This window comes from Lissotriton helveticus, chromosome 1_1 (genome assembly GCF_964261635.1).
Source record: "Lissotriton helveticus chromosome 1_1, aLisHel1.1, whole genome shotgun sequence".
Lineage (NCBI taxonomy): Eukaryota > Metazoa > Chordata > Amphibia > Caudata > Salamandridae > Lissotriton > Lissotriton helveticus.
Window position 1 is genome coordinate 1,326,794,621 of NC_136057.1, and position 16,487 is coordinate 1,326,811,107.

General features: G+C 48.2%; 1 protein-coding gene across 15 annotated transcripts in view; it reads left to right on the plus strand.

Annotated features, from left to right (window-relative positions):
* Nucleotides 1–16,487, plus strand: part of LOC144823590 (uncharacterized) — a 739,799-nt gene that overhangs the window by 427,283 nt on the left and 296,029 nt on the right. For all 15 annotated transcript variants that reach the window (XM_078682228.1, XM_078682261.1, XM_078682304.1 and 12 more), the window contains one exon: nt 3,711–3,776. In XM_078682228.1, the coding sequence (XP_078538354.1) occupies nt 3,711–3,776 (66 nt within the window). The remainder of the gene's footprint in view (nt 1–3,710; nt 3,777–16,487) is intronic.

Sequence of the window (16,487 nt, forward strand, 5' to 3'; positions counted from 1 at the left end):
TTTCCCAACTTTGACGACTGGCTGATAAAAGCTCCAACTTCTCAAGCAGCCTCAAAAGCAGTCGAGGATTGTGTTCAGCTTTTCAGTCATCTGGGTCTAGGCCTAAACACAAGCAAGTCTGTCCTTCTTCCATCCAGGTCGGCAAGATTTCTGGGTGCCATTCTGGATACAACTCTCTGCAAAGCTTTCCCTTCAGAGGAGAGACAGAACAGACTGATTCTTTCTGCCAACCGATTTCAAAGGAATCAAACTCTTTCAGTCCATAAGTACAAATCCCTTCTAGGATCGATGTCATCTTGCATTGCATTGATTCCGCACTGCAAGCTTCACATGCGTCCCCTGCCGGAACAACTAGACTTGCAATGGCGTCAAACAGAGGGGTCTTTCGAAGACAGGATAAAGATTACTCGTGTCATGAAAGAGGCGATCAGGTGGTGGACTATAACAAGCAATATCGAGGAAGGTCTCTCCTTCACGGTTCCTCCCTCTCTGTTAGTCCTGACCACAGACGCGTCTTTGGAAGACTGGGGAGCTGTATTACAGGATCTTCAAGTGAGAGATCACTGGTCTCCAGAGCTTCGCACTTTTCACATCGACCTACTAGAACTGAGGGCAATTTGTTTAACTCTACAAGCTTTCCTTCCAAAAATTCAAAATTCTACAGTCCTGGTGCGTACAGACAACACAACGGCCATGCATTATGTGAACAAGCAGGGAGGAACAAAATCCAAACTCCTTTCGAAAGAGGCACAGGAGATCTGGGAATGGGTTATTCGTCACCAGATATTTCTCTCAGCAGAACATCTACCAGGTTCTCTCAATGTGGAGGCGGATTCGTTGAGCCGCCTACGGTCAGTCTACCACGAATGGGAATTAGATCAGAGAACTCTCTACAGAATATTCTCTCGTTGGGGCACTCCTCTTATAGACCTGTTTGCGACTCCACAGAAAAAGAAATGCCAATTCTATGCAAGCAGATATCACCATCGAGGGTCACTGGGGAATGCCCTTTTGATAGCCTGGTCAGGCGCATTTCTTTACGCCTTTCCACCGATTCCTTTGATACCAAGGATACTGAGGAAACTCAAAACAGAACCCTGCACCATGATTTTAATAGCCCTAGCTTGGCCCCGCCAATTTTGGTTCACAGAGCTCCTCCTTCTATCTCAGGATCAACAAATTCTCCTGCGTCCAATTCCTACTCTGCTGACGATGTCCCAGGGCCAAGTGATACATCCGGACCCGAGCTCTCTCCAATTGACAGCTTGGCTCCTGAGCTCCGGGAGTTCAATGCTTTAGATATCCCTCAAGATTGTAAGGACATTTTAGCTCTAGCTCGGGCTCCTAGTACAAATAGGACCTATCATGAAAAATGGAAGCGCTTTTGTGCATGGCGCCAAAAGGAAAATCTTCATCCTTTTACTTCAGCTCATCATAAAATCTTACCATACATATTGACTTTGGCCAAGTCAGGACTTCAACATTCTTCCATTAAAGTGCATCTGGCAGCGATCTCGAGGTTCAGGCGAACAACCTCTGGCTCTTCTTATGGTCCGCGAGGGTGATCATGCAATTCCTCAAGGGTCTATTCAGGGCTTTCCCTCCGGTAAGACCTCCTCCTCCAATTTGGCAACTCATCCTGGTCCTTGCCCATCTCATGAGGGCTCCTTTTGAACCAATACATAGAGTGGACATGAAGTTTGTGTCCTGGAAGATTGCTTTTCTTCTGGCGATAACATCAGCCATGAGAGTTGGGGAACTTCAAGCTCTCACAATTGTTGAGCCTTTCTTACAGTTCAAAAAAGAGGCTTTGATCTTACGGACAAATCCGAAATTTATTCCAAAGGTCCCTTCGGATTTTCACCTAAATGAGCCTATAGTACTAAAGACTTTCTTTCCTCGACCTTCATCTCGGGCGGATAGATCCCTCCACACTTTGGATGTCCAAAGATGCTTGAAGTTCTATCTTCAACGTATGAAGGAATTCAGGAAGACTTCGCAACTTTTTGTCACTTTTAGCGCTCCAAGGAAAGGTTTGCCCCTGTCAAAGCAGGGGATCTCACGTTGGATTGCCAGCACGATTCATTTCTGTCATCAAGCAGCGGGGAAGCGGCTGAGGGGACGGATCAAGGCTCATTCTACGAGATCAGTGTCATCATCTACGGCTCTGTTCTCTGGTGTCCCCATTAAGGATATTTGTAGGGCAGCTATGTGGAGCAGTGCCCATTCTTTCACGAAACACTACTGTTTGGATTCTTCCACAAGGAGTGATACAGCAGTCGGACAAGCAGTCCTGAGGAATTTATTCCAATGAGCGGTGAGCTTTCTTTTCTATCCTTCCTTCCTTTATGGCACATTTGGTATTTCATAATAATTACACTCAATGCTGCGGCGAGAGTCACCTATTTATCTGCACTTCACGAGACTAAAGTTTTAACAATACAAAAGTAAACAAATCTTTTTGACACTCTACTTGGAGTGGTCCACCGCAAAGACCACTAGACATAATACAAATAATCCCTGATGATGTCCCTGTAAGGACGAAACGCGTAGGCTGTATGCTGTAAAATTATATGCTTGATCAATCTTGGAAGTGACTGTGTTTGGATTTAAGAAACAAAAGAACAAATAAAAATTAAACAAGAAGAAGCAAAGCCTGCTTTGAAGAGTTTTTTTCTCGGAGAAAGAACTGTGTCTACATTGGGCCTTTTGAAAATATATTGCTGAATATATGATACTCCTTGGTTTTGTGTATTTATTTCATAATAATGTTTATGATGTGTTATGCTGATATGCATGTAAAAGAATGTGCATTTATGGCTTACTGCTAGCTACTCTGATGCAAAGCATGGGAATCTATGAACGTCCAATACTGGGGAAAGAAAACAAGTTACTTACCTGTAACTTTGGTTCCCCAGTATTGGTACTTTCATAGATTCCGATGCGCCCACCCGCTTCTCCTGGGAAAGCTCAGCCTTCAGCAAATGTAATTACTTCTACACAACGGCTACGAAAATCTGAGGCTCTGAGGCTCTCTCAGGAGGGTTCTATTGGGTGAGGCTACTCTGATTGGTTGCTGCAAATTTTTTGGTCTCTTTTACAAAAAGAGGCGGATAGGCTACAAAATGAGATGAGGCCTAGGCCTGTCTTTCACTTTTGTACATACTGCTATGGTATTTTTCTATTACCGAGGCTCCCATTCCGACGACGGGGAATGATACAAAGCATGGGAATCTATGAAAGTACCAATACTGGGGAACCTAAGTTACACGTAACTTGTTTTCTTACTCGGGGCTGAGTCTCAGCCAATCGTTATTTTGCATATCACTGGGTTTAATCTGAAATAGCATGGTGGACAAAAGAATGATGGGTTGGAATGCTACACAAAGCGACTGCCAGTGGTTAGACTAATTGTAATCATTCATTCCATCATATTTTATGTTAGGTATATACTGTTACAATACTCATACACCTGTCCATTTTCCATCACCCAAATGTATTTCTTTTGGAGGTATTTCCATAGCTCTATTTCTTAGAATTATTTTCTCACTTGCACTTATGACTCCATCCCCAATGTAAGGAGGTAAGGCATTAGAAAGCCAGTGACCACATCAGATAAACTTTAATGATTTGTGAAATCCAAATGCCAAATTACCCCACACACAATTTTATCTTGTTGTAAATGTTAGTTCTTTGTTTGTTTCTTCCAGTTACCTACAGCAAATGTTGCTGACCAGAAGCTGGATCAGAAAATTGAGAAAAAATCCCTTGAAGAGGTTAGTATATTCAGTTTGTTGATCTATGTTTGTGAAAAGCTGAAGAATATCCTGTTTGGCACTGATTTGCTCATGCTTACCATGCTAAGAGGGAACTAGAGATACCCTTTGCCCATTATCAACGAGAGACGAGGGCTTGGTTCCAAGGTTAGATTTTCCACACTCACGACCATCTTTGTTTTGCTGAGGCACACATTTCAGAGTCATTTAATACTAAAGTCTTGTGCACAGACTTGGGTACTTAGTTTCTGTTCCCGGCTATTCCCTTCACACATACCCCCTCTGTTCTTTGATTTAGGCAGCCCTTATTAATTTTTTATGACTCTTGCTCTTTTAGTCAAGTCAACTCCTCAGACATGAAGTACCATCTCTCCAAGGCCCTTTTTCGTCTTTTCCATGATGCAGCCTCTTAAACACATTCACTTCCTCGTATATATAAATCATCACTGCCATTGATCTGTGATTCTTGAATATGTATTTGCTGTTGCATAAACCCAGTTTAAAATATTTTGCCTTAGTATATTTATGATTGCACATTATGGGTGATGAGTTAATAGTGGTGTTCAGTTTGTTTACTGGGCCTCCTCAAATTCATTTAGAGATTCATGAAAAATGACCTAGACAACCACAAATTAGTAACAGAATGTCCACCCAAGGTATCCAAGGTATGAACATATTCATAGCTTAGAATGGGGAGTTCCATGGAGAGGTTGTGTTTCTGCAAGTTTCTCTGACATTTAAAAGTGTTTCATTTCGGGCTCACCCTGAAAGGCACATGCACTAAACGGTACTCGCTCTTCTTATTCCTGCTTACAGTGTGGTACCACAGAACCAATTTTGGAAATGATACTTTCTCCTAGCAGAATTCAGTCATGGTCTTGCGAAACTGCAGCCTAGTGTGTTCCACTGGGGAGGTCGTCCGCTGACCTGCCTCAGTCACTTACCTGACGCTAGTCGATGGAGACTGACTACCACCCTCTGCAGGGTGCTGAAAGGTGGTGTGTAGGCATGCCTGGACAGCTGTAAACCAGAGCTGTGTGCTGTGGAGTGTGGCTGGGGCATGCCCGCAACAACCGCTCGGGCCACCGGAGGTGCCTCTTTGTGAATTCCTGCGGGCTACAATCCTACTTCCTGGGACCTGAGTAGGCCTAGCAGCAGTAAGATATTGCCGTCTGTCATGGGGGGTGTGGAGTGGCACAGCAGGGTGAGAGGCTGACCGTCCGGGTTTGGGTGCTGCTGTGGCTACCGTAGTCTTGTGGCCGCAGCTGGGGTGCACAGGGGCTGCTGTGGCATGCTGACTCGCTGCAAGGTGTGCGGACCACTGTGTGACCACCTGCCTCAACACAGGGGACTTGGATTGAGTCAACTGTCCCGTGGCATTTCGGGCTGTACCCGCCCTTATAGGTGAGCCATCCCTGCGCCACTGCATTAACACTAGCACTATGGAACATTCTATGGCCTAGAGTTTATACCCTAATATAGATTGTTTGGATTATCCACCATCATGTTCAACTGTAATTTAACGCAGTAGGCCCCTTGAGATCTGGGTTTGTGCCCCTCATTATTCTCCTGGCAAATCTTGGACCGCAGGGCTTGCTGCGGCACTCTGACTTCTGGCAGAGGCGCTGATCCATTTTCTTACCAGCCCGCAGCATAGCAAATGGATAAAACTGATCATCAGCAGTCCATGACCAGTTTTTGAAGAGAAAAAAAAACAGCAGCAAAATGTTGATGAGGGTGGCTCCTCTCTCCCTAAGGGTGAGGGGGGCACCAACATAGGCTCCCCATATATCTGTACATTGCTCCTAAATATGCAAAGTAGCCTGCAAGCAACAGATACAAAAATGTATACACTTATATCGCGAGCTGTCTATATGCAGCACCACCTGGACAGATCTGGTGAACATATAAATGTCGCAGAACTTGACATATCTGAATTGGGGGATGGCCCTGCTGCATACTTCAAAATGCATCAATGACTTGATGGAAGTACTAATCCTTAAACGTAACACGCACCAAACATAAAGATCTCGAGCCATGGTCGCTCCACAATGATTTGCACATTTTGGGGGTCCCGCATTCTATGACTGTTGGCCTGATGGAACTGTTTGTAGGAAAGATGCTCGTCATTCATGTTTGGCACAGGCAACCTATTTATGTCCCTAGTCGTAAGGGTGCTTCGATCCCTGGGTGTTTGCCCTCCTCCAGCAGCACCATCTAGACCTATCATTGCACGTGTGCTAAATTATAGGGTCCGGCACGCTATTTTTCAGCTGTCAATTGCTATTCAAAAGTCACAGCAGGCCTTCCTCGCATCCTTATATGCCAGAGACATAATACTGTAAAAGGTTTATCCTGTGGATAACCAAAACCCAGTTCTAGGAGAGATAATTAAACCTGAACAATTCTTTGGACTTCAAATTAACTGGGATAAGTCCATGATCGTCCACTGCTGTGCACTGTATCCCAATAAATTATAAACTTCCCCATGTTTTGGTGTCATAATTCAACACTTTATCTCGGAATAAAAATACACCGAGACTCTGCTCTAGTTTTACATGCTAATTATGGCCCAACAGTCCACAAAATCAAGCAGCAGACAATACACTAGGCTCCTCTCATTCTTTCTCTAGCATTCTTCCTCCCCAGACTGCTTTACCTATTTGTAATTGCTCCACTGCCCCTTACAAACACCCTTTTCAGCACAATCTGCTCCATTTGTATTACTTTTGCATAGGCCAACAAAAAGGCTAGAATACGTTGAGCAATGCTGATACTACCCTACCTTACTCCAGGGGTGGAATGGCCGCCCACAATTTAGAGTATTATTACATTGTCTCCCAATCCAAATATTTCTTTCCATGGATTCATCCAGCATTTCTTCTTCCCTCACATACTCACGAGAAAGATATAGCAGGTGCCACTCCTTTGATCTAAAGTATGAGGGCCCTACAGTACCATTACACTGTTGTATAGTAGTTGGTAAGTGATTCCCATTTGGGAGGTGAGTAAGCCACCGCCTCATGATAAAATAAATACTTTTTGATTACAAATGCTAAACATTCTATATTACATGCCTTGAAATTCGTCAATTCATTAGGTAAGCATTCTAAATTCTTCAATGAAGTAGATTAGTCATCTATTTGTATATAAATCATCTTGAAGATCTGCACAGCCAAAATGCGTTCCGCCGCTTTTGATACACAGGCCTGAGGTCTGTTCAAGGCTTTCTTGTTTCAATGATTCGTGCTATCTTCCCTAGAAAAGGTTCCACTTCCGAACAGCTTCTTACTGTCAAAAAGGGGGTCGGAGGGGTGGAATGGGGGTATAGAGGTACCCCACTCATTAGCAGTCAGATCAAGTCTCCGACTGGGCTAACATTTTCTTTGCTCCAATTGGTTCCCTGAGACGTCCAACAGCGACTGCTGCAGGTAAGAGTGGTGGGGCGGTGGGGCCAGGTGAGGGGGGATTTCGAGAGATGACCACGAGGGAAAATTAAATAAATAATTTCCCCTCGTGGTCGTCTCTCGAAATCCCCCCTCCTCACCTAGTCCAACCTCTCCTACCTGCATCTGCTATTTTCAATGAGTAAATATATGCCCAGATAATTATTTGAATGCTTGTAAAGCTACCAATTTCCATTCAGCTCAATCAATTTCTTGAGGGAGTATTTAGTCCTTTTATCAAAATTCTCTTTAAGCTGCCAGCCAGGGCGCCTCCCAAAATTGCAATCAACTACTGGATAAACTCGGAAGTACAAGAGATAGAGCTCTATGGATTTGAAAAAGCAAAGTGTAAAATTAGAAGCAGATATAAGTTTTTCTCGTTGTAAATGTTAGTTGTTTTTTGGTTTCTTCCAGCCACCGTCTTCTGATGTTGTCAACCAGAAGCTGGATTTGACACCTGAAGAAATTTCACTTAAAGAGGTTAATATATTTAGTCTGTTGATATATATGTGTCAAAAATTAAGGTTACCATGTTTAGCACTGAGTATGTAATTTTTATATACAATGAGAAATCTAGAAGCATGCTTTGTCCATCATCTACCACAGAGTAAGATCGGGTTCCCTTGTTAAACTCTCCAGCCTCTGTACCTCTTTGGCTTCGCTGATCCACAAATTACAAAGCAGATAAAACTTTGTTGCTTGTTCAACAACTCTATTTTTTAATGAAAACAGTGCCAGGCTTTTCTCTTCATGTTATTTATTCAACCCTTAGTTCCACGATTTGTTCAGCATTTATTTAAGCTTATAAGTCCTGTCTTTCAGTCCAGTCCACTCATAAGACTTGCAATTTTTTTCATGTTTCTAGTCTGCTTCTTATGCTTTTCTATAAACTGAGGGTCTTGGGATTTCACCACAGTGCTACCTGAGCAAAGCATTTTGAAAAGCGCCCGTTATGGAGGATAAGACGTTATTGGACTATAATACTTATACTGAACCGATACCTATACTTATACTGAACACTGCCTCTGTCATTTAGAGATTCAGGAACAACGAGTGAGAGTACCAGAAATTGGTTAAAATAAAATAAAACTTCTCTCCTGCTCGTCTGTGTGCGCCTCCAGGTTGGAACAGGAAGTAGGCAGCCAGACTCCCACCCCTAAGCCAATCACAACGCTGCAATGCAGCGATAGGATTGGTTTGAGTGCCATGACATGTCACTCAGCCAGGGGCTGGAGGTGTGGACATGTTCTCCATGCAGGCTCTAATGCAGCCTGCAAGGAGAACAGGGAAGTGTACATGACTGTTTTGGGTGGCCCGAGAGGGCCGACCAAACAGTGATTGTGCACAGGAGTGTTCTACCATTCATCCCCTGAAGCTCCACCCGCCACTTCATCCACTGCCACAGAAGGAGGAAAAAATAAAAGGATAATAACATTCTGTTATTATCATTTTATTATTTCCTTTCTTTGCTGTTCCTGTCAGTGGGGCAATGCTCTGCCGCCTTAGCCTAGGATCCGCCACTGATCTATTGATAACTTGCTTTTTAATATAAAAGTTGTAATGATTTTATAACATGAGCCAAAACAATATTCTAGTTCATTGTGGGCTACGTGCATCAGCCAGAATGTCCTGAAATGAGAGTACAACTATAGGCGTTTATATTGTTACATAATGTCGCCAGTGCTTGCTTTCCCCCTCTTACATCCCAAACGACTCTCCATGTTTGTTCTCTATATTCCCATCCCTCAACCAGTCGCCTTCTGCATCATGAATCCAATACCGAATCTCTAGTCTTCATATGCAGGTATTGTAAACTTTCTTCAGGTTTTCAAGAACCATCTTCGACATGCACCAATTTTTATGTTCTATTCCGCGGCTAGACTTTACGCTCAGAAAGTGGTCCATACCAGTTGAAGCAGTTGTTTGTGAGTTTATTTATATAGCTCTATTTATTTCATAAAAATATTGTTTCCTACAAATAGCATCTGTGACACATCGGCCAAAGTCCATGCAAAGCCAATAATCTCTGAAGGGTGAATTCTTTTCAGTTTCCTCAATCTAACTTCTGAAAGTGTTACTGCCCAGAAGCAGGACTAGATACCAGAGGATGTATCACTTGAGAAAGTCAGTATATTCGGCAGTTTATATACATTTTCTGAAAGCTTTAGGGTTTCCAGGTCTGCACCGCATCACATCTCAATCCGGAGTAGGCTGGGGAGCAAGTTTGTCCCCCTGGAATGCCTTTCGACCTCCATTATCCATATGGGTCCAAATCAGGTTTGAAGCCTACGTAATTGCTGCCTAGTAAATCTGTTTATTCATTCCTGAATCACTGTTTCCACATCGATTCCTACACGTTGTATTTATCTCACACATTTCACCATATTTTTCTGGTGCAATTTACATGTGGGAAAAATTGGAAGTGCTGTGTTCTTGCATTACTTTTCACAATTAAGGCCGCACTACCAGCCGCATCAGCATAACTTCTGCACTTGGAATAGGGTTGCTGGTGTCCTGCTCTAGCAGACTTCCATTTGAAACTCATTAGTTGTCCACTCCAAGCAGTGCCGGCTGTAGGGCGATACGGGCGGTGCTGCCGCACTGGGCACTGACCTGGAAAGGGTGCGCTGACCTCAAGGGGGCGCTGTGTTTAGCAATGTGTTTACCATTTAAAGGCACCTACTGCAGAGTATCTTGGGCTCCCAGGTTTCGGGCAGTAATAAAAATGTCAAAATAACTGTTGCGATTAATATCTGAAAGAAACAGGTTAGTATTAGATTCCTTACCTTAGAATATCCCCAGGCGTCAGACTGGATCCGGAAACTTTTGTGTAGTAGTACCCTTGCACGTCGGTAGGCGTCGTCTGCGGCTCCGCGTCCGTCGTCGCCGGCGCCGGGATAACGTCGCTGGAGTACTTAGACGCCGCCCTCGCGTGCTGACGTCAGTTCTTCTTTTTTCCGCGCCAGCAAGCGCCGATCCGGAAAAAATTGTACCCTAGTCAATTTTTGACTAACTTTTTCGATCCTTTTTGATCATCTTTCGAAGTCTCTCGACTCCGACGGTGCCGGTAGGGATGCCCGGGTTAAAACCCTGCGTCGATTGCAACCGACTGATGTCGGTTACCGACCCCCATCGCCGGTGTCTTCAGAGTCTGGGGCCAGACCACGACGACAAGTCCTGCTCCGACTGCCAGGCCCTGACGTCCAAAGCTAGACGGGAGCGGTCCCGCAAGCGACTCAAGCTCCGGCAGTCAGCCCCGCACCACTCGAGGTCCCGGTCCGGAAGGAGATCGAGGGACCGGTCGCGGGGCCGGAGTCACCACAGTTCCGGGAGTCGTCATCAATCTTCGGGCTCAAAGTCCTCAGGTAAGAGGCACAAGAAGTCAAAGAGATGACATCGCTCTTCTGACTCCCCCGACGCTCGCGCGATGCGGCCGGGGTTCGGGCGACACCGCCCACGCGGCTCCGCAGGAGCCGCAGGAGTCGAGGCCTGCTCCATACCCGCCGGTCCCTGGGCAGCACGCGACGCCGGTGGAGATCGAGTCCTTCCTCATGGCCATGAGGTCGCTCGCTCCTCAGTTGAGTTCCGCGGCGCCTTTGGGCCCAGCGGCCCCGATTGGGTCCCCATGCGGGCCGGGTGCTTCGGCCCCGGTGCTGTCGGGTGATTCGGCGCCGCCGGCGACTTCGGTCCCGACATCGCCGGGCCGCAGGAGTCGAGGCCTGCTCCATACCCGCCGGTCCCTGGGCAGCACGCGACGCCGGTGGAGATCGAGTCCTTCCTCATGGCCATGAGGTCGCTCGCTCCTCAGTTGGGTTCCGCGGCGCCTTTGGGCCCAGCGGCCCCGATTGGGTCCCCATGCGGGCCGGGTGCTTCGGCCCCGGTGCTGTCGGGTGCTTCGGCGCCGCCGGCGACTTCGGTCCCGACATCGCCGGGCCCCGACGGATCCGACTCCAGATCCAGGTCTTCGCAGGTCGACCTCACAACCTCGCCGGCGCCGGCCCACAGGGTGTCACGCCCCTGCGCCGTCGCAGGACGACGCCGTGCCCGGTCCTGCCCTTACTTTGGGTCCGGCATCGCCGCTCTCGACGCCAATGGGAGATTTTTTACTTCTATGACCCGGCCCTATCCTTTGAACCTGAGTACCAGGTGATGGGTGACAAGGAGGATCGGGAGGGGTCTGAGGACCCTCTGGCATGTGAGTGTCTGTCTTCTCAGGACTGGACAGGGGAGCTTGGGAAGGCCAGTGTTATGGACACTTCGCCCGACACTGGTTTTGTCTCCCCTCCTACCGTGGCTACGGAGGAGGGGGCTGCCTATAGTGTGGTGCTGACGCGGGCTGCCAAGGCCTTGAGCTCCCCGTCGCGGCCGTGAGGACTAACCTCCTCACTGAGGTCCTTAAACCGCAGGCAAGCTCGGCCGAGCCTCTGCTGCCTTTTAATGAGGCCTTGTCAGACGTTCTTCTGGGCACTTGGTCCAAGCCCGCTACAGGTCCGCCTGTAGATAGGAACGTGGCCAGGCGCCACCGCCCCGGCTCCGGGTCGACCCTTGCTTCCTGTCTACCCACCCCATCCCCGAGAGCCTGGTCATCGGGAATCCAAGAGGTATGAGCAATACGGGAAGAAGGTATTCTCCTCCCTGAGTTTAGGGTTGCGGTCAGTCAACACCGCATGCCTCTTGGGCCGTTACACCCACTCTCTGTGGGACACGGTCGCGGACGTGTTGCCACAATGTCCGGAGGAGGTCCGGACTAAACTCGCCCAAGCCCTTGCGGAGGGTCGAGATGCGGCACGGTATTCCATCCGGTGTGGGCTGGATACCACGGACTCACTGGGCAGAGCGATGGCAACAACGGTGGCGAGTCGTCACTACGCCTGGTTGAGGTCCGCCAACTTTTCGGCTGATGTCCAAAACACCCTTATGGACATGCCGTTTGATGGCCGTCGCCGCTATGGCGACAAGGCAGACCATGCGCTTGAGCGCTTTAAGGACTCCAGGGCTACGGCCATGTCCTTGGGCCTCTCGGCCCCACGCCAGCAAACGGCTGCTTTTTGCCCCTTTTGTGGCCAAGGAAGGGGCGCCGCCACACGTCCTGCCAGCCAAGGGCCGCAGACTATCATCCAGCGCGGTGGCGGATGTGGAAACCGCTGTGGCGGCGATCGGGGACAACGGCGAGGCCAGTCCACACCTACTCCTGCAGCATCCGCCTCGAAACCCTCCTAGTCCGAGCTTTCAGGCCCATGTGACGCCAGTGGGGTGCAGGGTTCACCATCACCACCTCCACTGGCGCACTGTCACATCGGACAGGTGGGTGCTGCAAATCATCTGAAGGGGCTACTCCCTCCCCTTCGAGGTGACCCCTCCAGCCATGCCACCGCAGTACCGCCGCGTGTCAGGGGATCACTTGCAACTTCTGTAAGAGGAAGTTACGGCCCTCTTGGCCAAGGGGGCCATCAAGCGCGTTCCTGGGCCAGAAGTAGGGTGTGGTTGTTACTCCCACTATTTTCTGGTACCCAAGAAGGGTAAAGGGGGCCTACGCCCTATCTTGGATCTGCGGAACGTCAACGGCTTCCTCCGAAAGGAGAAGTTCAAGATGCAGACACTGGCTCAGGTCTTTGCTGCCCTGGACCCGGGAGATTGGATGGTAGCGTTGGACTTGCAGGACGCTTATTTCCACATCCCCGTCCTGCCGGCTCACCGGCGTTACCTGCGGTTCACGGTAGGCCTCGAGCCCTTTCAGTTTACCGTGCTCCCCTTCGGCCTTACCAGCGCCCCACGGGTGTTCGAGAAAGTGATGGCGGTGGTCGCAGCTCATCTGCGCAGGTTAGGGGTTTCAGTCTTCCCCTACTTGACGACTGGTTGTTGAAGGCGGGCTCGCCCCAGACAGTCGTCAGCCACCTTCAGACTACGGCCGACCTCCTGCACCTGCTGGGGTTCTCCATCAATGTGCCGAAGTCACACCTGTGCCCCTCTCAGAAGCTCCTCTTCATCGGAGCTAATCTAGACTCTGCGCAGTTTCGGGTTTACCCTCCCGAACAGCGGGTTCAGGATATTCAGGCTCTGATTCCGCTCTTTTAGCTGTTATCCCGAGTCTCGGTCAGGTTGACGCTGCGGCTTCTGGGGCTGATGGTCTCCTGCATCCTTCTGGTGCATCACGCCAGGTGGCGGATGCGGGCTCTGCAGTGGGACCTGAAGTTTAAGTGGGCCCGGTGAGAAGTTGGCCTGGTATATGATGTTCACTATTCTAGTGAGCACCTTGCACCAGTCCAAACAACCATTATGGTGATGGTTGTAAGTCAACCTTATAGACCAGCTATCCTAGTGGTAGCGTGGACAGAACAGTCTTAGGCTAAAAGACTCTTGAGGGCATGTAAAGCCAGCTGTTTTACCATATGTAACCCCTTGAATATCAAATGAAAGGACACCACACAGGATATATATAAAATATATATGTATTTATTTACTAACAAACTCCTCTGAACTCTTTATGAGGTCAGAGGCCAAAGCACATAACAAGACACTTAGTTAGAATACCTTAAGTTGCACAAAATACAATCAGGCCCTAGGGGCGAAGCAAACCATATACTAAGAAAGTGGTATAAGTACCACGTCAAGAGAAAAGGAAAGGCCTAGGGCCTAGAGAATCGCTGGGGCTACACTATCTGACCCTTAGGTTAGGAGTAGGAGGCCCACAGGCGGCGTGTGCAGTGTCTTTACACACGCAAGAGTCAATGTTAAGTCAATGGGAACTTAGTGTTTAGAAAAAGAAGGATTTAGGACACTTCCGGTCTAGCTAGAAGGAAACAACTAAAAACCTAGACACCCTGGATAGTCAATACCCGTGGGAGCACCGAAGTACTCGTGTTACCTCACCCACAGGAAGCGGGTGCATAGGTGTAAAGATGTGTCGGGTTTCGCCGTTGAAGTCTATGGAGCCTGTGAAGAAAGATGCTGCAGGCGACCAGGAGTAAGATGTCCGGGTGGATCCAAGGGTGGATCTAGGATGAAGAGGACCTGAAAGCAGAAGGGACAGAGTCTGGGTCACTAGCCAGTGACCGGATGGAACCAGGAAGGAACCAGATGACGTCGAGGAGCAATCAGGTGCTGTCGTGAAGCTTGGAAGGGTCCACTGACATCAGAGGCTCTGTCAGGCCAGGCCTGGCTGCCTCTGGGGCAGTTTCTTCACAAGGGGTAGGGTCAGTTCCCTGAGGAGGCTGACTCTCACCTAATGTCTGGTGAGAGGGAGACTTTTCTTCCTCCCCAATGCTCTCTGTCTGAGTGGAGTGATCCATAGTTTCAGGCTTCACAACACTAAAATCTGTTTGAGTTTGGGCTGTGACCATCACAGCCCTACCAACCTTTTCAGGAAGGAACTCTGTTTGGGTGTGGGCTGTGACCATCACAGCCCTTCCAACCTCTTTAGGAAGGAATTCTGCTTGAGCTGGGGCTGTAGCGATCACAGCCCCACTAACCTTTTATGGAAGGCCTACCATTTTGGAATGGGGTTCTTGTTCTACCTCAGCCCAGGCTGAGATCTCTAGATCATTCCCCAGTAGACAATCTACAGGCAAGTTTGTAGACACTGCCACTCTCTTAGGGCCAGTGATACATCCCCAGCTGAGATTTACTACTGCCATGGGAGGATCTTTCTGCACTCCATCAATGTTAGTCACCTGATAGTTGAACCCAGGTAAAAGTTGTCCTGAGGGGACTAGACTGTCAGTCACCATAGTGATGCTAGCCCTTGTGTCTCTGTAGGCTTCAACTTTCTGGCCATTGATGTGGGGCTCCTGTCTGTACTTGCCAAAAGTGTTGGGACAAGCAGTGAAGTTGGCAAATCCCATGCCATTTTCACAGACAAGAGTAGCTGTGGAAGGGGACCTGGTTAGGCCAGAGTCCACCTGAGTTCCCAAAGTAAACCCAGCCAAATTCTTGGGGGCACTCCCACCACCTGGGGGATTACTACTAACAGTAACAGGAGGTCTGGGAGTATTACTTGGGGGAATGTTTTCCTTATTGTTGGCCCTTGGGCAACTGCTGTCAGTCTTCCAGTGGCCAGGCTGTTTACAGACATGGCAATAAGGTTTATTTTGGTTAGAGGAAGTCTTTTGGGACCCACCCCCACCATTGGAGTTTTGGGGCCCCGTGGAGGACTTGTCTTTTGATTTATCCCCACCTTTCTCTTGAGGCTTGGTAGAATCTTTCTTCTGGTCACCACCCTGATTTTTAGGCCTAATCCTGGTTCTGACCCATTTGTCTGCCCTCTTACCCAATTCTTGTGGAGAGGTCAGATCTGAGTCCACCAGGTGCTGGTGTAGAAGCTGGTTTTGACAATTACGAAGGATCTGCTCCCTCATAATCAAATTATACAATCCTGTAAATTCCTGTACTTTGCTGCCCAATAACCAGCCCTCCAGAGCCTTAGTAGCACAATCTACAAAATCAGTCCAGTCCTGAGTCTGTGTCTTCTGGGTATCCCTGAACATCAACCTGTACTGTTCAGTGGTTAAGCCAAACCCATCAATCAGAGCACTCTTCAGGACAGAGTAGTTGTTAGCATCCCCATCACTAACTGTGAGGAGCTTGTCTCTACCTTTTTCTGAAAAGGAGAGCCATAAGATTGCTGCCCACTGACTTTGGGGTACCTGCTGCACTTTGCAGGCCCTCTCCAAAGCAGTTATACATTTGTGGATGTCATCCCCTTCTTTGTAGGGGGGCACAATCTTACTTAGGTGTCTATTCTCATAGGACCTATTTTTGTTCTTAGGGATATTGCTGCCACCAGTGGGTTCTAACCCACTCTCTCTTTGCTCTCTAGCACGAGCAAGCTTCTCTTTGGCCAAGGCAACTTAAAGTTCTTGCCTCTCAATCCTCAGAGCAGCTTCTCTCATTTTGGCCTCATGTTCCCTTCTCTGAGGAGAGGTCATCTCTCTCTGAGCAGGGCCATGAGAGCCATTTGAAGCTTGAGAGTGGAGAGATTCCCCTGAGGGGGATCTTCCTCTTCTCTGCCCCTGGATAAGCCCACTTGGGGGTCTGTATGAGGGCTGCCCATACTGGCTCCCATGTATGCTTAGGTTAGCCTGGCTAAGTCTCCTGACTGTGACCTGGCTGTTTTCCTCAAGATCAGAATCTTCCTCTACTCCCTCCTCATCTTCTGGTTCAACAGTATCATCTGTGGAGGGAAGGACTTCATCTGCACTACCTGAAGCACCTGAGTCAGGTGTCTTTTGAGCATCATATTCTTCTAAGAGCTCAACTAGGAATTTGA